The sequence below is a fragment of the Mus caroli genome, unplaced genomic scaffold (assembly GCF_978045245.1).
Source record: "Mus caroli unplaced genomic scaffold, Mus_caroli_1 scaffold_5, whole genome shotgun sequence".
Lineage (NCBI taxonomy): Eukaryota > Metazoa > Chordata > Mammalia > Rodentia > Muridae > Mus > Mus caroli.
This window is the reverse complement of record NW_028227260.1, coordinates 74,674,725-74,699,717: the sequence shown is the minus strand read 5'-3', so window position 1 is coordinate 74,699,717 and position 24,993 is coordinate 74,674,725. Positions and strand designations below refer to the sequence as shown.

Below are 24,993 nucleotides of genomic sequence, written 5' to 3'. Positions count from 1 at the left end.
TCTCCAGCCCTTGAAGTAACTCTTAAGACAAGGAGGTACAATTCACACAGATGCTTGAAATTAATGAGATTCTGGTTTCAGTTCTGACATGAGAAGCCATTCAGTACTTTTAGTCTCATACCAGAATTTCTAGTGTAAGGTATTGTCTTAGTCAGGGTTTCTATTCCTGCACAAACATCATGAGCAAGCAGCAAGTTGGGGAGGAAAGGCTTTATTCGGCTTACAATTCCATACTGCTGCTCATCACCAAAGGAAGTCAGGACTGGAACTCAAACAGGTCAGAAAGCAGGAGCTGTTGCAGAGGCCATGGAGGGATGTGTACTGGCTTGCTCAGCCTGCTCTCTTATAGAACCAAGACTACCAGGCCAGACATAGTCCCACCCACAAGGAGCCTTTCCCTCTTGATCACTAATTGAGAAAATGCCTTACAGTTGGATCTCATGGAGGCATTTCCTCAACTGAAGCTCCTTTCTCCGTGATAACTCCAGCTGTGTCAAGTTGACACAAAACTAGCCAGTACAGGTATCTATAAAACACATGGGCACAATTAATGCTTGATTCAGAATCTTGTTTTATTTAAATGTTTTCTTCATGTTCCAATACATCAACTTTTTAGAGTCAAATACTTAATATCAATAGGTTTCCTCAAAATTCAAGACTTACAGCCACAGTTCTAAACCTCTCTAGGACAGCTGCAGTATCCAGAAGAGCACAGGATAGTAATTGTGGCACTAAATCCCATTTGTGTGTAAATCAGAGGCAGGCCGATTTCTGAGTTTGAGGCCAGCCTGGTCTACAGAGTGAGTTCCAGGACAGCCAGGGTTACACAGAGAAACCCCCGTCTCAAAAAGCAAAAAAAAAACCTATCAAAGCCTGGACTCCACCCCAGAGCTTTTTTTTCCCCCTTCAAACTTCCCCAGCGATTCTTATGTCAGCCAGAGTTGGAAATCATTGCTGTGAAAGAGTATTTAATTAAGAAAAAACATGATTAATTTAAAATGCACAGCACAAGAAAATTGCAGGCACGTGGGGAACAGATTTAGAAACCAGAGGACACAGTTTTTGAACAATTTCTACCTCTTTCAAGGCTCAAAGATTACCAATAACACAATTTCCACCATAATCCTATCAGCCAGTACTACAGCTAGGGGCAGTGGAGACAATGGTAGAGTGTTTATTCATCATGCAAGACTGCTCCATTCATAGCTTACTTAAACAAAGACCTCAAAAAAGCAGCCTGGACAGAACCTTGTCAGTTATCACTAACCACCAGTTGTTGTACTCTTTGCCAGTGTGGGAAGACTGAGATACTAGGCATAAATAATAAAGACATCGTCTCAGGGCACTGGATTCCTAAGGTCCCATCCAGGAAACGGATAAGAAACATCTACCTGTGTTAAGGGAATGGGCACACAATTTCTAAGAGTGGTGCTCATTTGAGCCCACTGGTTGTATTCCTTCAAATTTCTGACAACAGAACCCCAAATAGAAGGACAAATAAAGGGGTAAGTCTTTAGCCTTTACTAATTGCCCTTCACTATGGAGCTACTCACAGATGAATCCTGAGAAGAGATCATTTTCATCTTAGACAGGTTCATGATACAAGTGCTATACCAAAGACTGGTTGCAGCCAAGTTTCTCTTCAAACTTTCATTGATTAGAAGTAGGTTACAACCCCAGCAACCAGCAGAGACCCCTTATTGGTGGTATTGTTCTATATCAGGGGCAGAGCAGATGGCAGTCCTTTGTTCATCCTAGCTTGATGGCTTATGCCTAGGACTCATAAAAATCAAATTAAAGCAAGGCAGCACAGCATGAGAAGAGGAACACAAGGTCTTGTAGACCTCCCACAGTCCTGCCCTCCAGTGTATAAGCATAGATACCTGCTTGTCACCATGACAGATGGGAGAGAAAAAGGCTCAAGAGTGGAGAGAAGTAGCCTGTTATAAGTGGGCATTGCTACCATCGGGGCCATGTTTGAGTCTGTGGATCCACAGTGGTGGGTCAGTGTCCATGGCTTATTACCACTAGAGAACACTGGGTGTCTGAGGCTGTGCAGGTCTGCCACCATCCCTCATTGGATACAGCATTTTGGACAGCTGGCCCTGCCACTCGTCTGTTATGAGGTGGTGTGGATGGGACGCCCGCCCTCCCCCGTTGCCACCTTCTGTAGGGAGAATTGGCCCAGGCTCTCACAAGCTGCAGCACTTGGAAGAATGGGCCCCAGCTGACCAGCTCAGCTACCATCCTGGCCCTTATCTGGGGCTCTGAATTGACCCACCCTAAAATCTATGTCATCTTCGAATGGTGGGAATCGTGAAAGGGCCACCCTGCTGTTCCAAGGCGCAGCAACAGGATAACTGGAGGGAGTCCCGATGAGGAGCCAACATTGGTGTTGTCACAGAAGCTACAGCTTCCACGATGGCATGTTTTCTATGCTTTGTTCTGTTGTTGTTTGTGTGCTACTTTGAGGGAGGTTGCATGGGCAAAGGTTGGATATGAGAGGATGAGTGGGATTGGAATACATGATGTCAAACAAGGAATCAATAAAAAGAAAAAAAAAAGTAGAGGTTACATTTTCATCGCCAAAATATAAGAATAAATTTATAGCTGCTACTAGTAAGGTAATGAGCTGGGAAATTAATTCTTTCTAGTATTGCTTTGAAAATATACCCCTAGGCTAGTAAAAGAAATTCCAACTCCTTCCCAAGGCATTGTTTAACTTGAAGTCTTCAGTCATCATCTACAGTTGGCTTAATGGTCACTCCTCTTCTTATCTGACCCCAACCAATTAAACTGCAAAATAAAAATAGAAGAGATTATGAGCTTCACCCTCACCGGACTGGAATCACCACAATACCATACAACCATGCAATTACCTGTCTATTTTCTAAATTCAGCTGCTTCTCCGTAAAGAAAGCTTATACCATTTTCTCAGACTTTAAAAAGCAGATGGCGAAAAACCAAAAAAAAAAAAAAAAAAAGCAGATGGAGGGATGCTGAATAGCATGACAAGAAAATCAGCCAGGCAGTGGTGGCGCATGCCTTTAATCCCAGCACTTGGGAGGCAGAGGCAGGTGGATTTCTGAGTTCGAGGCCAGCCTGGTCTACAGAGTGAGTTCCAGGACAGTCAGGGCTACACAGAGAAACCCTGTCTTGAAAAAAAAAAAAACAAAAGAAAACCAAACAACGTCTACTGTCATAAATACACTAGTGAGTTGGGTATGGTACTACACACCTATAAATTCAAGCTTTTGGGAGACAGGAAAGTGAGGAATTAGTTCATGGCTACATAGTAAATGTGTGGCTAGCCTGGGCAACAGGAAATCACATCTTAAAAAACAGAAACTTGCTAGTTGTAGTGGTGCATGCCAGCACTCACGAAGTAGAAGAAGGCAGATCTCTGTGTTCAAGAACTGCCTGGTCTACAAAGTGAGCCCTTGTATCAAAGAAAACAAAACCTAAGTTATTTGGAGATATGGCTCAATAATGAAGGGCACTTGCTGCTCTTGCAGTGGATTCTGGGTTCAGTTCCTAGCACCCGTATCGTGGTTCACAATCACAGATTCAGCAATTTCAACCTCTTTGAGCATTGGCAAGCACGTAGTACACATATTCAGGCAAAAAATCAGGCACATAAAATAAAACATATTTATCTTTAATGGTCTATCAAAAAACCAAAGAACCACCGATCCATTCAGATCCACCTAGGGGACCTTCAGACCACCCAAATTACATCTCTAATCCGTCTTGTGTACATGCACCTATCTGTCTGTATATGTGGTTTTGTTTTGTTTTGTTTTTGGAAAAGGACTTTCACTATGCAATTTTAGATGCTTGGAAGTTGCTTTGTAAAGTAGGGCAGCCTGGAACTTGAGGTCCACCTGACTCTGATTCCTGTACGCTAGGATTAAAGGCCTGTGCCACTATACCAAGCTCAGATTTAAAAACCCAAGCAAACTGTAATTCTTTATGTCTATCTTTGGAAAATGCTTTCTTTCCATTCACAGTGCCGCATCCGATCACAATATCTTTAAATAACATCAGCTGGGAAAGGGAGAACCACAGGAACTCCAAGCAGACTGCTTTCCACAGCAGGACTTTGCTAGCAATGGCAATGGTGATAGATGTCCCTTTAATGCCAGCACTCAGGAGGCAGAGGCAGATGGATCATTGTGAGTTCCAGGTTAGCTTGGTCTAAGCAGTGACTTCCAGAGCATCCAGGGCTACATAGAGAGACCCTGTCTTTTTTTTTTTTTAATTGGCGGGGGGGGGGGGGGGGGAGGTGGTGGTGGTGGAAGTGGTGGTAGAAATAACAAAAAAGTTAATAATTGCTACACTGCAGGGTGACATGACAATTCCGATCAATTGTTTTGGCAAGAATGCAATGAGAGACCGTCACCTGCACAGTATCAAAGAAAGACTGACAAAGGAATAGGCAGTGAGGAACAAAGCCAAGGCACAGGGAAATTGGGGGAATCCAGGCCGCGGAGTAGTCTTCTTTAGAGGTATATCTTTTAGACAAACCTCCAGAAAAGATTAAATGAACCCAAACTGGTTTCCAGAAAGATCCCAAATATCCTCAACCAGCAAGAAAATATCAGCAAGTCTTTAGTGTAGCACTGTGTCAATGTCTGATTGAGCCCTTAAGCAGCAGCAGATAAGGCAAAGCAGGACCTTTTTAAGTTAAAACGATAGTGTTATAGATCAGGATGCATCAAGGAATGGTGAAGGAGTAGACTCAATTACCTAATGTGGGAAAGAACTCAGAATCAGAAATCAAAGATAAACGTGTGCTTTCCAGATAGTGCATAGACCTTTATTTCTAAACATTAGTTCATTCCCTTAGAGAAATGGCCAATTCTAAAACTGAAGCAGAGAAGTACAAAACAAGCCCCTTGTGCAAGAAAATAAGCTTGTACCAAAAGAAACCATAAAATACAACATGGAAAAAAAGGATACAGGAACCAGCTTAAGGGTTCCCACTGACAAAGTCTTGGACAATTTGTACATCAAAATAAAATATAGCAAAATAGACCATAGCCTAATAAATAAAACAGAACCCCGTGAATCTGTATTATGAAAGCGGGTACTCAATAATGGGAAGGAAAAATGCCAAACATTCAATAAAGTTCAATTTAGGTAAAAATGACCAGTGAATGATAAATACAGTAGGGAGGGAGATTTGCATACATATACAGGTTCTCCCCACACACTTCTCTCTGTCTCTGCGTGTGCGTGTGAGTATATATACACACTCCTATGAATGTGTTTCTTTGAGCTAGCTCAGGCTGCCTGCAAACTCTGAAGAGGAATTTGAATGAATTTGGCACTGAAGGTGAATTTGGAGTCCAGTCCTTGTGTACCTACCTCTCAAGGGCAAGGATTAGTCTGAACTATTACATCTAGTCTCCTAGGGGTTTTTGGGTTTTTCCCCCTAATTTCAAGGGTAATTAAGAGTAACTATATAGGGCTGGCGAGATGGCTCAACAGGTAAGAACACTGACTGCTCTTCCAAAGGTCCCGAGTTCAAATCCCAGCAACCAGCAGTCAGTGCTCTTACCCGCTGAGCCATCTCTCCAGCCCTCGTTTTGGTTTTGTTTGTTCGATTGTTTGTTTTTTGAGACAAAGTTTTACTGTTAGCCCAGGCTAGCCTTGATCAGAGATCCACCTGCCTCTGCCTCCCAAGTACTGGAATTAAAGGTATGGTATGTGCCACCACAATCCAGCTCCCTCTCTCACCCTTTTTATTTTTGTTTTGTTTTGTTTTTTTGAGACAGGGTTTCTCTGTGTATCCCTAGCTGTCCTGGAACTCACTCTGTAGACCAGGCTGGCCTTGAACTCAGAAATCCGCCTGCCTCTGCCTCCCAAGTGCTGGGATTAAAGGTGTGCATCACCACCGCCAGGCTAAGACATTTATTTATTATGAATAGTGTTCTGCCTGCATATACGTCTTACACCAGAAGAGGGCGCAAGACCCCATTCTATAGTTGTTGCTAACAACTGAACTCAGGAACTCTGGAAGAGCAAGTCAGTGCTTTCAAGAGCCATCTCTCCAGGCCAGCCTCTACCCCAACACTTTTTATTTCATGTGTATGGGTGCTTTACATACATATATATATATATATATCTATGCACATGTGTCTGCCTGGTACCCACAATGGTCAGACGAGAGGGCTGAATCCCTTGGAACTAGAGTTAGTTATTAGCTGTCATGTGGGTTCTGGGAATCAAACTTGAGTCCTCTGGAAGAGCAGTCATATTAATGGCTAAGCCATCTCCCTAGCCTTCACTAGTTCTTTTGAGATAGAATTTCAGTCTATAGTGCAGAATGGTATAAAACTTCGTAGCCCAGGCTGGCCTTGAACTCCCTATTAATTCTCTTGGCTTCAATGTTCAATTTCTGGTATGTCTGAAGACAGCTACAGTGCATTTAGATATAATAATAAATAAATCTTTGGGCCGGAGCAAGCAGGGACTGAGTGAGCCGGGTTGACTGGAGTGAGCAGAGGTCCTAAAAATTTAATTCCCAACAACCACATGAAGGCTCACAACCATCTGTACAGCTACAGTGTACTCACATACATAAATAAATCTTTTAAAAAAATTTCTTGGTTATGAAAGAGAATGCCAGCCAGGCATGGTGGCACACACCTTTAATCCCAGCACTTGGGAGGCAGAGGCAGGCGGATTTCTTAGTTCGAGGCCAGCCTGGTCTACAGAGTGAGTTCCAGGACAGCCAGGACTACACAGAGAAATCCTGTCTCGAAAAACAAAACAAAACAAAACAAACAAACAAACAAACAAAAGAGAATGCCCTTGTTTTGTAGATATTGCTTAACTATTAAGACATCAAAAGGCATGACATACATGTGTGTATCTTTCTAGACAAGGGATATTTATGAGTTTTCTATACAATTCTTGAAACATCATTGGTAAGTATATATAATTTTCTTATGTGCATTTAGTTTAGTGAGGGAGTCAGATCTACTCGAACTTGAGTTACAGACAGTTGTGAGCTGCCATGTAGGTGCAGGGAATTGAACCCCGGTCCTCTGGAAGAGCAGCCAATGCTCTTAACCAATGAGCCATCTCTCCAGCCCCCAATGTTAAGTACAAAATTAACTACAAATAAAAAAGTTTATGGGAGCCAGGTTTGGTGGTGCACGCCTTTAATCTCAGCACTCAGAAGACAGAAGCAGGCAGATCTCTGTGAGTTTGGGTCTAGTCAGGGCTACAGTATTTTTCCCCCCCGAAAACAAAGTTTATGAGGGGCAGACCTGGGAGGGGCTGGGGAAAATTGAGTATGATCAAAATACTTTTTAAATATTTTTTTTATTTTTCAAGACAGGCTTTTAAAAAAATACATCTAATTGTCCTATACTACAACTTGCTCTGTAGACCAGGTTGGTCTTAAACTCAGAGATCTAACTGCCTCTGCTTTCTAAGTGCTGGGATCAAAGGTATGCACCACTGTTGCCCTGCAGATCAAAATACTAGTAATTAAAATAATAATAATAATAATAAAGTTCAAGACGACAAAGATTGCTCAGCAGACAAAGGCATTTATCACCAAGCCTGATTACCTGTGATCCCCAGAACCCACATGGTAGAAAACAAGAAGTTATTCTCTGACCTTCACATACATACTGTGATATATGTGCACACCTACGCCTACACTCACACACACACACACACACAAATAATAAATAATGTTTATAAAGGATGCTTGCTGCCAAGTTGGATGAACTGAATCCAAATCTTGGAACTCACGTGGCAGCAAAACCAACTAAGTTGCTATGACACTAACACACACACTTTAAACAAATGAAGGGGGAAAAAGTCAAATGATGGAAATATTGAATTGTTTTGTATAGGCTACACCTAAAACAAAGGGAACCCAATTGAAGTACTTATACTAATAGAAAGAAAAATAAATCAAGAGTATAAATATAGCTTTATAGACCAACCAAAGAAAAAAGCTAAGCGCTAAAGTCACACTAACTGCTGTGTTCAAGGGGAGGTGTGTCCATACATATACTAACAAGAACTTACGCTCTTTAATAGACAGTGGCAAATTGAACAAAACTTACCGCCAGTGTTTCTCAACTCTTCTGCTAAGGGCAATTTTCTCTCCTACTTCTGTGCACACAGGATTGGTCAAAACAATTTTGCCCAAATCAGCCTTGACTGCACTAACTCTTCCTCCTGTCGACAGGGAGCCTATGTTGACCATAAGCACTTCATTCTTAGACAGCTTTTGGACCTAGGAAAATAAATTGCAGAAAGAGGAACAACACGTAAGAAAGCACTTTCTGAAGCGGGAGCGTGGCGGCACACAGTTTTAGTCAGGTACTCAGGAGGCAGAGGCAGACTGATCTCTGTGACTTTGAGAGCAGCCTGATTAACATAATGAGTTCTAGGACAGACAGAGCTACTTTGAGAGACCCTGCCTCAAAAAGCCAAACAAATAGTTTCTGTTTTGGTGGGGATTTAAAAAACAAACAAACAAACAAAACGGATTGCCATAGAGGTGCTCTTGATTCCCCTCCCCCTATAGGATTGTTCTGTGTAGTCCTGGCAGTCTGTAACTCAGAGATCTCCCTGCTTCTGCCTCTCAAATGCTGGGATGAAAAGCTAGTACTATTTCCAGCTAGTCTTAAATTTTTATTTTTAATTTAAAAAATGTATGTATATTTCATGTGAGTGTTTTACATGTATTACTGCGTGCCAGAAGAGAGCATCAGATCCCAAGATCCATCACAGATGGCTGTGAGCAACTGCTCTTTACCACGGAGTCATCTCTCCAGCCCTCTTCTTTTTTTTTTGTTTGTTTTTTGAGACAGGGTTTCTTTGTGTAGCCCTGGCTGTCCTGGAACTCACTCTGTATACCAGGCTGGCCTTGAACTCAGAAATCCCGTGCGCCACCATGCCCGGCTTTTTTTTTTTTTTTTTTTAAAGAAGGAAGTCAACATACTCACACATTCACTGCATATTAACTATGAAAGACCAAAATTGAGTCTAGCCTTGCTGCTGATCTCTCTCAGAAACATGAGTTATACAAAGCACATACCTTTGCTGCTTTCTTGTCTCCTTCAGTACGTACACCCAGAAGACGTCGAAGCAGGAAATAGGAAATTTCCAGTTCTGTGAATATTTCAGGTAAAGCTCCAACTGCACCAAGCACTTGTCCCACCATTCTGTCAGCTCGGCACAAGGTGGGGTCGATCTTTGTTCCAACTCCTAACATAAAGTAAGATGGATATAGCCAGGCCTTATTATCTAAAATAGCCCTGGAATGATTGACTTCAAAGTCTAGTAAGAACTGACACCCTTTTACACATACTTCCATTTTCATACATATATGGTAAGCATAACAAAATACTCATTCTATTTTAATTGGCTTTTGGTTTTTTGAGACAGGGTTTCTCTGTGCAGGAGCCCTTGGCTGTCCTGAAACTTGCTCTGTGGACCAGGCTGACCTCTGCCTACTGAATGCTGGGATGAAAGGCGTGCACCACCACTATGCAGCATTTTTTTTTTTTTCAGACGGTCCTAACATGTAGGCAAAGCTCGCCTCCAACTTACAGAGATCTACCCGCCTTTGCCTCAGATTTAAAGGCCATCACATCTTTCATTTAAATTTAAATTTAAATGAAATGAAATAAGTGAAAATGTTTAGGACAAGCCTTTTTAAAAGATTCTTATTTTCCCTTCAAATTTTCTAGATAAGGTTGTCTCCCTTGTGTTTTGATGTGTCTGAGAGCATCACGTGCATGTAGTTCCCACAGAGGCCAGAAGAGGGCAACAGACACCATGCAAAGAGAGTTATAGACTGTTTTGAGTTGTACTAGAAACTGGGTCCCCTGGAAGAGCAGCAGTGCTTTTCAATGTGGAGCTATCTCATGTCTTCAGGCCCTTATTTTTTATATTTAAGCTATATGTATATGTTTACCTCTGTGTGTGGCTCTGCATAGGTTAAGTGCGGCACCAGAATAAGGTACTGGCTCTCCTGGAGCTGGAGTTACAGCTGGTTGAGAGCTGCTCATAAATTCAGACCTCTGCAAAAGCAGTGACATCCCCAACCACTGAGCCACATTTCCCCCAAACAAAGCACATATAGCTATAGTGTTTTGAGTGCTAGGCCATCAAACTTATTCTGTGTCAGGCAGTGCATAGACCTGAAATTCCAGGGATTGGACATAGTGAGGCCAGAAGACCGTAAGTTCTAGTTCAGCCTGAAATGGAGTGAGTTCAAGGACAGCCTGGGTAACTTTGTGAGATCTTTTCTCAAAAGGAAAAAGAGTGAGGCTGGAGAGATTGTCTAGTGACTGGCTACTTTTCCAGAGGATTCAAGTTCAATTCCCAGCACCCATACACAGTTCATATTGTCTGTAACTTTAGTCTCAGGGGACTCAATGCCTTCTTCTGACCTTTGTGGGCAATTAGGTATGCATTTATGTGCATAGACACAATCCACATACGTAGAAATAAACAATAATCTAATAGTAATCTAATTTTGAAAACAGAGGACAAAGAGGGCTATATCTTAGTGATAGAGTGCATGCCTAGCATGTTCTAGACTTTAGGTCTAAACCCTAGTACATCAAAACAATAACCAGAAATAATTATTGTTGCTACTAAGTATCTCCCACTAAAATGTACTCTAAAAATATTGTTCATTAGCAATGTGGATGCTTGTTTGAGTGAGCAAGCACCTTTACCTGAGTCATACTGCCAGCTCCAAAATGTGTTCGTTCTCTTTAAAACATTTCAAGATGCACCGATAAAGCCAGATTGATGGTACACAACTGTAAGCCTACCACTTGGTAAGCTAATCCAAGAGGGTTGCCTTGAGTACCAGCCTAGCTAAAAATACATGGCAAGAGTCTATGTCAAAAATTAAAATGGGCTGGAGAGATGGCTCGGGTTTAAGAGCACTGACTGCTCTTCCAGAGGTCCTGAGTTCAATTCCCAGCAACCACATGGTGGCTCACAACCATCTGTAATGTGATCTGCTGCCTTCTTCTGGTGTGTCTGAAGACAGCTACAGTGTTCTCATATACATACAATAAATGTCTTTAAAAAATTAAAACAGGACATGGTAGGATATATCTTTAATATCAACAACTTGGGAGGAAGAGGCAGATGGATCTTTGTGAATCTGAGGCCAATCAGGACCCCCAAAAAACAAAACAACCCCCTCCCCAACAACAAAAACAACCAAAGGGCAGGTAGAGAGATGGCAGTAATTAAGAGCACTTGATGCTCTTGTAGAGAAGCTGGGTTTGGCGCCTAGAACTCACAAGGCAGCACAGCATCTCTGAAACTCTAGCTCCAGACTGGTCTGATGCCCTCTTTGGCATTGGTACAAGCTGAACAGACATATATGCAAATAAACTCATACACATAAAAATAAAAGTATTAAAAACAAAACAAACCTTACAATCTATCTTTGATCTTTCCTATGAAATGTACCATGAATCCCAACAAACTAAAAGAGCAGAAAGTCCTTACCAATGAGACCACCCGGGGCAGCATATTGAAGATCATTATGTTCCGCAAAAAGTGACACAATTTTGGAAAAGATTGGTTTACACATGAGTTTTCCTTCACTGTCTTTGGAGACAATACCGGGTCTCACTTCTATCTCCTGGCCTACCTGTAAACACATAATTGGCAAGGAGAATTATAAAACAATACATTTATTATTTGCCTACCAATATTATAACAAAAAGTCCACAAAACTAAAAAGGTTACTTTTATTTACTTCTTATTATTTTTATGGCCTGCAACTCACTAGGTAGAAGTGGCTGGCCTTGAATTCAGATACCAGTCTGCTTCTGCCTTCCAGCCGTGCACCACCATGCTAGGTCAAAATTACTTAAAAAAACACACACATATATATATGTTTTTTGAGACATTTTTCTGTGTAGCCCTAGGTATCCTGGAACTCACTCTGCAGACCAGGCTGGCCTTGAACTCAGAGATCTGCATGCTTCTGCCTCCATATTTAAAGGTGTACACTACTATGCTCAGCTATTTTTTTTTTTTTTTAAAAAGAAAAAACTGGCATGGAGGAGCCAGATGGCTGTACAGTTCAAGAGCACTGCTGCTCTCGAACAAGATCAGACATCAGTTCTTAGTACCCACACAGCAGCTTACAGCTCAGAACCATCTCTAAGTTCCAGGGCATTCAATACCCTCTTCTGGCCTCCTTGGAAAGATGGAGACAACCACCACCCATATCTATGAAATAAACAAATCTAAAAGAAAAATTTAAAATCAGTCCCATCTAAGTGTTACAAAGTACCAAATAAACCTGTTGTCACATAAAATATGTTCCAAGTTCACTGGAAAACTATAAATTTAGAGATCACACATCTTCCAAAGACAAAACCAAATCTATATCCAATACCAGACACCATGGAAAAAACATTTTTCACTGGGCATAGTGGTGCATGCCTTTAGTCCCAGCACTTGGAAGGCAGATTAAGATGAGGGTGGTCTGATGAACTGGCCCAGAGGATAAAGGTGCTTATCTTACCATCCAACCTGATAACATGAGTTCAATCCCACAGACACACTAGGTGGAAAGAGAGTCAACCCCTGAAAAGCTGTCTTACCTCTATATACTGTGGCACTTACACACACATATACACAACAATAAACAAATATACAGAGTAACAAGTCAAATCCAACTTACCTTTAACACTCCTTTTAGGATACTACCGCCAGCTACACCTCCCTTAAGGTCATCCACTTCACAGCCAGGTTTGTTGACATCAAATGACCTGATGACTAGAAGAAAAATTTAAAACAAATTAAAGCCATTTCTATGTACTTCAATTTTAGCTTTAGATGACATTATTTTCCAAGTCAACCTTTCTAAAAACAACCTAATGATATTGCTTTGATGTTTGCTGAAGTCTTATGTGTAACAGGAGGAAAAAACAAAACAAAGCAAACAAAACAAAACAAAACAAAACAAACCCCAAGAAATAGCTTGAAAGTTCATTAAAAGATGGTTTATTCATCTGTAATGGGATCTGATGCCATCTTCTGGTGTCTGACACACTAGTGTACTCATATATGTACAATAAATAAAATCTTAAAAAAAGAAAACAAAAAAAAAAAATAAAAAAAGAAAACAAAGATAGTTTATTAAAGTATGTCAATACTATAAAAGGGTCTCTACCATGGAATATCATACATCCATTTGAAACTAATATTAAGTGGCTGGCGAGATGGCTCAGTGGTTAAGAACGCCGACTGCCCTTCCAAAGGTCCTGAGTTCAAATCCCAGCAACAACATGGTGGCTCACAACCATCCATAACGAAATCTGATGCAAACTGATGCCCTCTTCTGGAGTGTCTGAAGATAGCTACAGTGTACTTACATATAATAAATAAATAAATCTTAAAAAAAAAAAAAAAAAGAAACTCATGTTAAAATTATATGTAATGATCTGGGATAGGTTCCCTGCCCAGAAGCATCTTGGGCAGCAAAGAAAGACCAATGGGCTTTCACAGAAGGAAACAGGGCAGCAAAGTTAAAAGTAGATTTAGAAGGTGTTGAGCCAGGAGTACTGGAAGGAAGGGTATGCTAAGGAAGACTTAGAAGTGCCCAGCCTCTGAGCTAGTAAGGCATGTTAAAATAAGCTAACAATGTGTGTGTGTGTACGTCTTTCATTCACAGGACCAAAGACAATTCCTGGGCAGGGACTATAGATACACGGCCTGTGGCTTGTCCTTCACATCTTAGGGTTCTGTATAATTCAACCAGCCAAGGAGAAAAAAACCTATGTATTGAGCACAGAAGTCTTCCCCTGAACCCCTTTTTTGGTGAGGGCCATTATCCCGTAATTACCATAACTATTTACATAGTATTTACAATAAATTAGCTATTACTCCTTAAGGCATACAGGAGGAGACTGGATGTACATCAGTGGTACTGTCCTTGCCTGGCATATATGAGGCCTTGGGCATCTCCAGCTTCACCAGAAAAGTCAATCAATGAAGCATACAAGAGACTGTACTTGGGTACACGCAGTTTGCCATTTAATTAATTAGTCAGTTAGTTAATTAATTTTTTTTGAGAGAGGTTCTCACTATGTAGCCCTGACTGACTGGAACTCACTCACCCCATAGACAAGGTTAGCCTTGAATTCACAGAGATCCACTTGTCTTTGCCTCCCAAGTGCTGGGATTACATGTGTTTGCTACCATGCTTGGTATTTTATTATCTATAGAACTTTTGTGTTTTATGGCTTCTATAGTACAAGTTTACTTTATTTTTGTTTTTTTTTTTTTCAAGACAGGGTTTCTCTGTGTAGTCCTGGCTGTCCTGGAACTCACTTTGTAGACCAGGCTGGCCTCGAACTCAGAAATCTGCCTGCCTCTGCCTCCCCAGTGCTGGGATTAAAGGCGTGCGCTACGTTTACTTTTAAAATAAAACAATTCTAAGACTATATGACTTATTGTTACATTACCCAAGAGAACTTTCCCCAACAATCATAAATGAAGACCTAGAAAGGCCTTTGAAAAGGCTCCTAAAACTTTGAGCAGCAACCACAGCTCAGTGAAATTAAGCCTATTGGTTTTTCAGGAATGGTACAACAACATCATTTGTATCGAAACTGTACCACCTCAACAGCTTGTAATCCCTTAAAATTCCATGTTGGTCACCTAAAATACCATATATTCAGCACAAAGGGTTTCTTTTGTACTCAAGAGTTCTGTCAACCAGCAGTATAATCTCAAGACATTATTTCAAATAGGTTTTATGGATTTACACCCCCTCTGTAGAAAGAGAAAATACTAATAAGAAGCACGGAAGAGTCCAGTTAACTGTGACTCCTGTCACTTACCAATGAGACGGGGCTCTGAAGTAAAGTCTCTTGGGGGCACTGGTATTTTCTTCACTATGTACTCACAGACAACTTCAATATTGTATTTCAGTTGAGCAGAAATTGGAATAATTGGTGCCCCTTCTGCTACAGTTCCTACACAAGGAATTTCAAAAAGATCAAAATCCTTGGGTTTTACAAAACTTGATTTATATGCTAAAGTAATTAGACCTAACAGAGGCCTAAACATTTCCACAAGAATTCTATCTTTAACTCCTGAAAATGAATTATTTGTCCTTTAAGGGGAAAACTGCTAAAATTATTTCACTGGGCCTATTTAACAAAGGCAAAATGATATGTTTAAAGGAATAAAACATAAACACCCTGGGAAAGAGCACTTTCCCAGCTAAAAGACTTCTAACATACAATTAACCTCCCCATAAATGTCAAGAGGAAATTACACACTCTTTGATAATCAAACACTGGCTGGCATATATATTTTTTCATCAAGCAAACTGGCAAAGAAATAGCTGAAAAATAAATGGATTTTAATCAAAGTGGATTATTCTTTCTCGTATTAGAACTGGATTCCCAACAAGAAAAGGTTAAAAAATAATGAACTGTCAATAGCAACACACATCATGTCCTCTCTGAAAGTGGAACAGACAATACTACTAAAGAAAGGAACTCTGTAAAGATTGCTGTTTGGTTTTTGAGACAGGTTCTCTTTATATAGTTCTTGCTGGCCTGGAACTAGCTATACACACCAACAAGCTGGCCCTGAAGTCAGAGGTCTGCCTTTCCGTGCCTCTAGGATGCTAGGATTAAAGACATGTGCCATGAGGCTGAGTAGCAAGGCAAGACTGTGTTTAAATTTTTTATTCATTTTACTATCACTAAGAATTTTTGGTTTTGGAAGGCAGTGATGTGAATGCTGTGAATGCTGTGTATGCTAGGCAAGCACTCTACCACTGACGTATGCATATACACTAAGCTCTTGGGATTTAAAGCAGTTCATCTGATTTCCAAAATATACCTTCAGTTTTAACATTGCACATTAAATTCAGAAATACTATTTACAGTCTTATCAGGATCCCAACAAGTAGGGAGTAGAAAAAGCCACAGGTATGACACCTACATTTACAAATGACCCTCTGATGCACTAGCCATTATAGCTTCTTACCTTGCACAAATGCGAGGATTTGCTCATATTGTTCCTTAGCCTGACTTTCTTTTACCAGATCAATTTTATTCTGTAAGATCAAAATATGCTTGAGTTTCATGATTTCTATGGCAGCCAGGTGTTCGGAAGTCTGGGGCTGAGGGCATGATTCGTTCCCAGCTAGTTGATAGAGAATAAAAAATATGCATAAGAATGACTAGAAATATCCAGACCATTCATTCAATTTCAAAAACAGAAGGCAGACTGTTAGCTGGCAGGGGCGGGAGGGAGTAGAATTGGGCAGTGAGTGCTGAACAGTCAGGAGGCTCACTTTTGTGGCCAGCCTCACAGTCCTAAGCAAGAGTTTCCAATGACCAAGAATGCCTTCAAGAGCTTTTGCTTGGGACTTCTAGCTCAATGTAGTCTACGTATGTCCTGTTACACACCAGCTCTTAGGAGGAGGCTTAGCCTCAAGGCTACTCCTTAAACAAGAGTGCTGTGAAGACAAGCAACAGCACTTCACAATGGGCAAATTTTGCTCAGCGTGCTAACAACTATCCTCCTCAGTTTGTTCATGTGTCCTGTACAATATCCTCTCGCATACCTAAAAATACCACATTCATACCTCTCCAATCTCTTAACAGCACACATATGGAAACACAGCTTTAACTCTGAAAACTCACATGTTTACCAGACCATGGCAATTACTACAAATAAATCATCTACATGGAGGGGCAACCCATAATACATAGGCTTTAACACCAATTCTGAATGGAAATAAGATGAGAAACCACACCACATTCCTTTTAGGACACTCTAAGCTTCTCAGAATCCAGAAAGGGCAGGACTAATTTGCTTAGTATGTTATGTTGTTTGTGATATGTTCGGGTATCCTGCATGTCACATTTCTATTTATGCCTCACTTAGATAATGGCCATGGCCTCCCAAGGCTTCAGTTCTTCCTGAAATCTTCCATTCTCATTATTTACCTATCAACAGAAGAGCCGCATCCATCACTGCTGCACCGTTCAGCATCGTAGCCATCAAAATATCATGGCCAGGACAGTCAACAAAGGAAACATGCCTGACGATTGAGAAGTAACAATCAGCCTTAAGATCAATCAAAACCATATGCAAACTATTGATTTCTTAACATCAAATCACATGGGAGCTAGTTCTCAATGTTGTTCATAGACTTTGGGTCTGGTGCTTCTGGCTTCTACAGGTACCGGCACATAGGTAAGCACAGCCAGACAAGCACATACATATAATTAAGAATAATAAATATGAAGAAAAGAGAGAATGAAAACCTGGACCGTGCACCTTAAGTGAGAGACAGCATGACTTTAAAGTCATGGTACTCAGAGTCGTGACTTTATAAGCATTACGTTTCATGTTTTATTTTAATCTCTCTTCTGTTTTCTGGCTGGGCAGGCAAGATGGCTCAGCGGTTAAGACCACTGACTGCTCTTCCAGAGGTCCTGAGTTCAAATCCCAGCAACCACATGGTGGCTCACAACCATCTGTAATGGGATCTGACGCCCTCTTCTGCTGTGTCTGAGGACAGCTATAGTGTACTCATATAAATAAAATTAATAAATCTTAAAACAAAAAAAATGTTCTTGGCTACTGAGTCTCTCCAGCCCCAGAGTCACAATTTTAAAAATAACAAAAATGTATGCTCACATTGCCATGATCTAAAACTGGGATCAAGGATCAGAAAACTATGGGCCTCAGATTTAGCCCACCACAAACTCATACATTAACATACATTATGTGTGCTTTTGTAATAGAAGAACAGAAATAAGTACTTATGACAGAGACTTTAAGGCCCACAAAACAGAAAAAAAACATTTGCACTTTATAACATTTGAGAAGAATTATCTCTGACCAGTGCTAGGACCAGAGTGAGATAAGAGAGGTACCTCAGGTTTACATTTTAAGGGGATGCCTAAACAGTAAAAACAGATCCTGGAATATAGATTAGTGGTAAAGCATTTGCCTGCTAGCATATGGGGCCTTTGGTGCAAGTCCTGGTGCTAAAGAAAAAAAAATTAAATTCAGTATTTGGATAAAGAAAACCAAACTTCAAAATCAATGCCAAAATCCATAATGATCAAAACCTCAACATTTTAATAGAAAAAATTATTAACAATAGCTTGCCTGGGGGCTGTCAAGATGGTTCAGCAGGTAAGAGCACTGACTGCTCTTCTGAAGGTTCTAAGTTCAAATCCCAACAACCACCACATGGTGGCTCACAACCACCAGTAATGAGATCTGATGCCCTCTTCTGGTGTGCTTGAAGTCAGCTACTATCCAGACACTATTGTACAATGCCAGAAAGATTTTGCTGAAGGGACCCTGTTATAGCTGTCTCCTATGAGGCTGTGCCAGTGCCTGGCAAATATAGAAGTGATGCTCACAGTCAGCTATTGGATGGAACACAGGGCCCCCAATGGAGGAGCTAGAGAAAGTACCCAAGGAGCTGAAAGGGTCTGCAACCCTATAGGTGGAACAACAATATGAAGTAACCAATACTCCCAGAGCTCGTATCTCTAGCTGCATATGTAGCAGAAGGTGGCCTAGTCGGCCATCATTGGGAAGAGAGGGCCCTTGGTATTGCAAACTTTATATGCCCCAGTACAGGGGAACACCAGGGCCAAGAAGTGGGAGTGGGTGGGGGAGCGTGTGGGGAACTTTTGGGATAGCATTTGAAATGTATATAAAGAAAGTATCTAATAAAAAATAAATTTAAAAAAAACCTGAAAACAGCCGGGCGTGGTGGCGCACGCCTTTGATCCCAGCACTCGGGAGGCAGAGGCAGGCGGATTTCTGAGTTCGAGGCCAGCCTGGTCTACAAAGTGAGTTCCAGGACAGCCAGGGCTATCAGAGAAACCCTGTCTCGAAAAAACCAAAAAAAAAAAAAAAAACCAAAAAAAAAAAAAACCAAAAAAAAAACCCCTGAAAACAGGAGCCCACAAAAAAAAAAAAAAAAAAAAAATGAAGTTAGCTACTTACATATAATAATAAATAAATCTTAAAAAATAAACAAAAAACCCCAATAGCTTGCCTGAAAGGCATAGTGGTGAACACCTTTAATCCCAGCACTCAGTAGGCAGAGGCAAGCAGATCTCTTGAGTTCAAGGCCAGCCTGGTCTACAGAGAAAGTTCCAGGACAGCCAGGGCTACACAGAGAAACCCTGTCTATAAAAACCAAACCATACCAAACAAAGTCTTTGCTACTTTGTGGGTTCTTTCTTACACCCTTTTTAGCCCAACACTAGATAAGAGAAAAAAAGAGAGATAGAGAGAGATAGAGTGAGAGAAAAGATCCCCAAATAAAGTCAGGGGTGAGAAAGAGGGTGATGTTATTGTTAGACTACTTCCTGCTGATTAGGGGGTGTCGAGGACACCAGAATACCTAATTTCTCCTCCTTGTTATTTCTTCTTTGTGTACAACTACTTAACAAAGTGATTAAAAACAAACGACCATAGCATCTCAGGACAGTAGCATTTATATACCCAGAATTCCAAATGTCACACAACTGCAGAAACTATCTGTGGCTGGCAAAATCCTGCCTCTGCTAGAGCAGGAAGCAAAGCGTCAGCTGCTGTGGAGTCTCTGAAGCAGCCCCATATCCTACACCTGAGACTAAAAGGAAAACATAGTCTTAGAATAGTTCTGTGTCTTTAAAGAAACCAAAAAGAAACTCCAAAATTGTCACTACAAACAAGCAAAACAAGGCATACAGAAGCAAAAAAATACCCGAAACCTGGTTGGCCTTGATTTAAATGTCTGATACTGGTGACTTTTTTTTGAAAGACTGTCCCCACACCCTGGAGTGTTTGTTTTTCTGAGCACCTCCTCTTCACCTAAGTGTTTAACATGCATAGTAAAATACCTTCAATAAAACCCCAACCCAACTTTGTAGAAAAAAAAGTGAGCAGGTATGGTGGTATAAGCCTTAATCCCAGCGCTGGGAAGGAGACAAAGGGTCTCTCTGAGTTCCAGGGCTACATATTGAGACTCTATCTAAATAAAACAGAATTCCAATATCCTATTCATTACAATTTTCTGAATTATTTTTAAAAATTGATCTAAAGTGAGGCTGGAGAGATGGCTCAGTGGTTAAGAACACTGGCGGCTCTTCCAAAGGACCTGGGTTTAGTTCCTGGCACCCACATGGCAGCTCACAACTGTCTAACTCCAGTTAGGGACCTGGCACCCCCAGACAAACATACACACAGGCAAAACAGCACTGCTCATAAAAATCGAATCAACTTATTATATTAAAAGTATCCTGATCATTGAGATTCATTGGATTCCCCTTCTTCCCTAAATTTTGGACCTGAGATGAATAGCTGACTCTGTCCTTGATCTAAAATGGTCTTATGGGCTTGCAATCCCTAAAGATGTTAGTAACTAGATACAAGCACCCTCTGGTTAAGAACCAACATGTGAAATCATATTCAGAAAATTGTTTGGAAACAAACCCATTTGTTTTAAAGAAGTAATTTTAAAAATAGATTCATAAGCCAGGTAGTGGTGACATATGCCTTTAATCCCAGCACATGAGGGCAGAGTTAGGAGGGTCTCTAAATTCAAGGCTAATGTGGTCTGTAGAGTGAGTGAGTTCCAGGACAGGCAGAGCTACAGAGAAACCCTGTCTTGAAAACTCACCAAAGGGAGGAAAAATTCATTCTTATCTAACAACCAGAAAGGACACTGTTTAAATACAATGAGTTGTGTTTTCTCTCCCTTCCTTTTTTACACATGCAATGTGTGCCGTTAAAAAAAGGTTTGTAGAAGATTTATTTTTATTTTCTTAAGTGTTTCATGTCCAGTGCGCCCAAAGGTGGATCTCCTGGAACAGGAGTTACAAGTGGCTGAGCCACCAGGTAGATGCTGGGAATCAAATCTGGGGAGCAGCCACAGGATCTAACAGCTGAGCCTCTCTAGCTCCCTTATGCAATTTGTAGAACTTTTAAAATTAATTAAAAAAAAAAAAAGAAAAACAGCTTACCTTTCAATTATCATATAAAATAAAAATACGAAATAATGGAAAAATGATGAAACCATTCATCAACTGAGTTTAGTGTTCAGTATCTTAAGTACTTCAAAAAGCACAAAGCAGTGATTTAAGCATCAAAGTTACCTGACTAACTTGAAGTTCCCTTTGGTCCCCGGAATGTCTGTAGGAAACTCATCTGGTGTGCTGCTTCCACACGATCTGTAACATTCTGGTCTAGGACAACTTGGGTCATCAAGTTTATAAATCTAGAAGAAAAAAGAAACAACTAGATTAGTTACGTATGCAAAACCTACAGTTAAGTGGTTTCTAGTTTCATTGTACATGGATCACCTTAGCATTAGCATATCCAAGCTTGATGGTAATGTTTCTTTCAAGTTCATTTTTGAATCTGACAGTGTGAACTCCAGAAATAGCCTTCACCACGGTGGACTTCCCATGAGCTACATGACCAATTGTACCTATTGGCAAAAGAGAACAAAATTAACTCCTGCGCTCAAGTACACCAGGTATTTTTTCAGAGTGTATTGAGTTAAAAACTCTAACCATAAACACCAATGTAAATCCAACAGTGATAGGGCTGATGACATGGCTTGTAGCTGTCTTTGGCTACTTTGTGGGCTCTCTTCCAACCTTCTCCACCCTTTTAACCACCTACCACTAGATAAGAGAGGACAGGAAAGAGATCACGGAATAAAGCTGGGGTTTGAAAGGGGTCAACATTATTGCTAGACTACTTCCTGCTAATTAGGGGCATCAAGGTCCAAGTTCCTTCGGGCAAGTTTCATCTTGTGGGACATCTAATTTCTTTGTTTCTAACAACTACTTAACAAATCATGACCAACAGTAACCAGCAACGACTAACCCAGTCTCTCAGGGCCCTAGCATTTATCTACCCTCGGAAAAGTCCCCAGAATTCCAAATGGGACACAACTGCAGAAACTATCTGCTGCTGGCAAAAAATCCCACCTCTGCTAAAGCAGAGTCCACTTCTGTGGATAAACTGAAGTAGTGCCATATCCCACACCTAATTAAATGAAAAACATAAGTCTTTAAAATATTTCTGCAGCTGGGCATGATGGCACACGCTTTTTTTTTTTGGTTTTTCGAGACAGGGTTTCTCTGTGTAGCCCTGGCTGTCCTGGAACTCACTTTGTAGACTAGGCTGGCCTCGAACTCAGAAATCCACCTGCCTCTGCCTCCCGAGTGCTGGGATTAAAGGCGTGCGCCATCACACCCGGCTTTTTTTTTTTTTTTTTTTTTTTGGGGGGGGGGGCACACGCTTTTAATTCCAGCACTCAGGAGGCAGAGGCAGGCGGATTTCTGAGTTCAAGGCCAACCTGGTCTACAGAGAGTTCCCAGGACAACCAGAGAAACCCTGTCTCGAAAAAAACAAGCTTCTCAGACCAGTTTTAGTAGAGTATATACTTGGGAGTAAGAAGCAGGATTTGAGGCCAGCCTGGACAATGTGTAGAGATGCAATAAAGCTTAAGAGTCAGGCATGGTAGTGTACACCCTTAATCCCAGCTCCTGGGGAGCAGAGGCAGTCTAAGAACTCACTTCAACTCTGAGTTTAAGCTTAGCTTGGTCTACAAAGTGAGTTCCAGGACAGCCAGGGCTATGTAGACAGACCTTATCTCAAACAAAAATTGAATATTTTTAAATGTTCACTTGAAATGTTGTTATCCTGATTGAAAAAGTATTCATTTTACATACTCTTCTACTAGTTCAAAACAACAACAAAACCCCTAAAATCACCCCCCCAACAAAACAAAAACACCAAAGACGTCAAGAGCACACCCATCATACTGTCATATTAGACAAACTCTGATACAACACACTCATAATCCTTGTATTCAGAAGTCTGAGGAAAAGGATTGCCTTGACTTAAAAGTCAGCCCAGACTACATAGTGAATGCCAAGCTAGGCAGTCTCCACAGAATAGCTAGCCGGAACACACAGCAAGCCTGTCTCACTTCCTCCCCAAAACCAACATCAAAAACCCAACCATACCCTATTCATACTCAAGCAATACACCTCAACAGTTCTAGGTGCCAATTAAGGGGGAGGAAAGAATTGGACTTAATTATAGCTTATATATCAAATAAAACTGCCATAAACTATCCCGTATGGCAGGAAAGTGCATTCATACCTCATAATTCACTACTCTATGATTACATACCACTTTGGACTATGAAACTTTCATACATATATCTCAAAAAAAAAAAAGTAGCAATATTTTGTTCGTAAGGGTACCACAGCATTCTTTTGACACACTGACCTACTTAGGACAATTTCCAAATAAATGTCCACATTACTCAATGAATTACACAAAAGAAAGGGTTAAAATTACTTGTAAGTCAAGTAAGTCTTCAAGCTATCTTACCAATATTAATTGTAGCTTGTCTGCTGATAACTTCATGTGAAAGTGGTGTCAACTTGGTAACATCCTGCAATGAAATATATCGTGAAATATAATCAATACAAACCACAAATTTCCCCTTGAGTTTATATTCCTCGGGTACAACTGCATGCTCCGTATAAACAGCTCTCTTCTCCTGCTAAAGCCCCACCCCCACCCCACCCCGCCGGTAACATGCTGTTAAGACTGGGAAGACTATAAGCCCGTTTTTGTCACACTAAGACAAGTCCACTCACTAAGAGAGGTCTGGCGATGAAAGGCCACCAAATACTGGAGTCATAACAAGTCCTCAAATGCCGGGCGTGGTGGCGCACGCCTTTAATCCCAGCACTCGGGAGGCAGAGGCAGGCGGATTTCTGAGTTCGAGGCCAGCCTGGTCTACAAAGTGAGTTCCAGGACAGCCAGGGCTATACAGAAAAACCCTGTCTCGAAAATAAAAAAAAAAAAAAAAAAAAAACAAGTCCTCAAATGTCTAACACAGTGAACAGTATAGTCCAATTTCCAATCCTTTACAGACTTAAACCTTAACAACTTTTTAACAGTCTCGTTAGTCTCATACTGGCCTCCAACCAGATATGCAGCCAAAAATGTCCTTTATCTTCTAATCTTCCTATTTTCATCTCCTAAGTGCTAGGATTACAGGCGTGCGCCTCTCCGGATGGAACTCAGGGCTGCGTGGATGCTAAACATACACTCTACGCTATATTAATCATCTCCATTCTGCTTATTAACAAAGCTTAACTCCAGGAATTCCAAGTATCACAATCGTTCCCCAGTTTGGGGACTAGACAAGGTACTGGCGGTAGAGCTGGCACGCACGCCTTGGACCCTAAGGCTTTAGCTGGCCCAGCTCTAGGATGGCTCCTTCAGCCCACGCTCCAGCCACCCAGGAACCGCCTCATCCCCAGGCCCTCCGCTGCTCCATCCCCACCCAACAAGCTCACTGGGCTGCTCCCGCCGCAAAGCCAGGGCCTACCAATGTGGCGAGATCCTGTCGGGAAAGATGGGGCTGACCGAGAGTCACTCCACCCTCACCCCCAGCCATCTTGCTCGGAGAGAAAAGGAAAATGCTCGGCAGCCGCCTGACATACCGTAGGCCCCTTGGGCGGAGCGAAGGGGAAGCGGCGGGAAGGCGGACTGAGGCATAGACCTGATGAAAAGGATGGCGAATGCAGCACTGACCTGACTGCTCCGACTTCTCTCTGCTTGAATTTGCGCAGGGATTCCGGGCGACCTGACTCGAAAACAGGATACAAAGTTTCAGAATGTATCCGTCTCGGTCCTGTTAGATTTCTGTGCAGGCAGGACTCAGGGCAGCCCCAGGAAAGGGCCCTTGAGGGGAAGGTTGTCGATGTGACACTGCGCAGCGCAAAACGGAGAAATCATTTCCGTTTCCTTTTGGGGGCGGGGTGGGAGGCGGGGGCTGGCCGAAAGGCTTTGCCGGCGGCGTCTTTACATTTGGGTGTAGATCAGAAATTGTTTGTTTGATTCCATTGATTTATTTGTTTTCCCCATTTCTATAATCTACTA

The 24,993-nt window shown here is 41.4% G+C and overlaps 1 protein-coding gene across 2 annotated transcripts; it reads right to left on the bottom strand.

Moving 5' to 3' along the window:
- Positions 1–554: 554 nt before the first annotated feature.
- Eif2s3 (eukaryotic translation initiation factor 2 subunit gamma) lies at positions 555–24,664 on the bottom strand. 2 transcript variants are annotated; one of them, XM_085838127.1, is made up of 12 exons: positions 24,646–24,664; positions 23,428–23,491; positions 21,375–21,502; positions 21,168–21,289; positions 17,001–17,095; positions 16,033–16,191; positions 14,871–15,005; positions 12,707–12,801; positions 11,518–11,662; positions 9,074–9,243; positions 8,094–8,266; positions 555–2,796 (listed from the first exon to the last, which is right to left on the bottom strand). In XM_085838127.1, exons 5-12 carry the CDS (start codon positions 17,053–17,055, stop codon positions 2,733–2,735), a joined length of 996 nt encoding a protein of 331 aa, XP_085694253.1. In that variant the 5' UTR covers positions 17,056–17,095; positions 21,168–21,289; positions 21,375–21,502; positions 23,428–23,491; positions 24,646–24,664; the 3' UTR covers positions 555–2,732. The 2 variants fall into 2 exon arrangements, with proteins under 2 accessions (XP_085694253.1, XP_085694252.1); XM_085838126.1 differs by lacking the exon at positions 24,646–24,664 and adding an exon at positions 24,440–24,558.
- Between the last annotated feature and the right edge of the window lie 329 nt (positions 24,665–24,993).

Bases quoted from the DNA above. Each gene is read 5' to 3' on its own strand.
- Eif2s3 (XM_085838126.1), bottom strand. From the start codon at position 24,508: ATGGCTGGGGGTGAGGGTGGAGTGACTCTCGGTCAGCCCCATCTTTCC. The intron at 15,006-16,032 runs GTAAGAAGCTAT...TTCCTTGTGTAG, and splicing joins AATCCTCGCATTTGTGCAAG to GAACTGTAGCAGAAGGGGCA. The intron at 12,802-14,870 runs GTAAGTGACAGG...TTTTTCTTCTAG, and splicing joins TTCAGAGCCCCGTCTCATTG to TCATCAGGTCATTTGATGTC.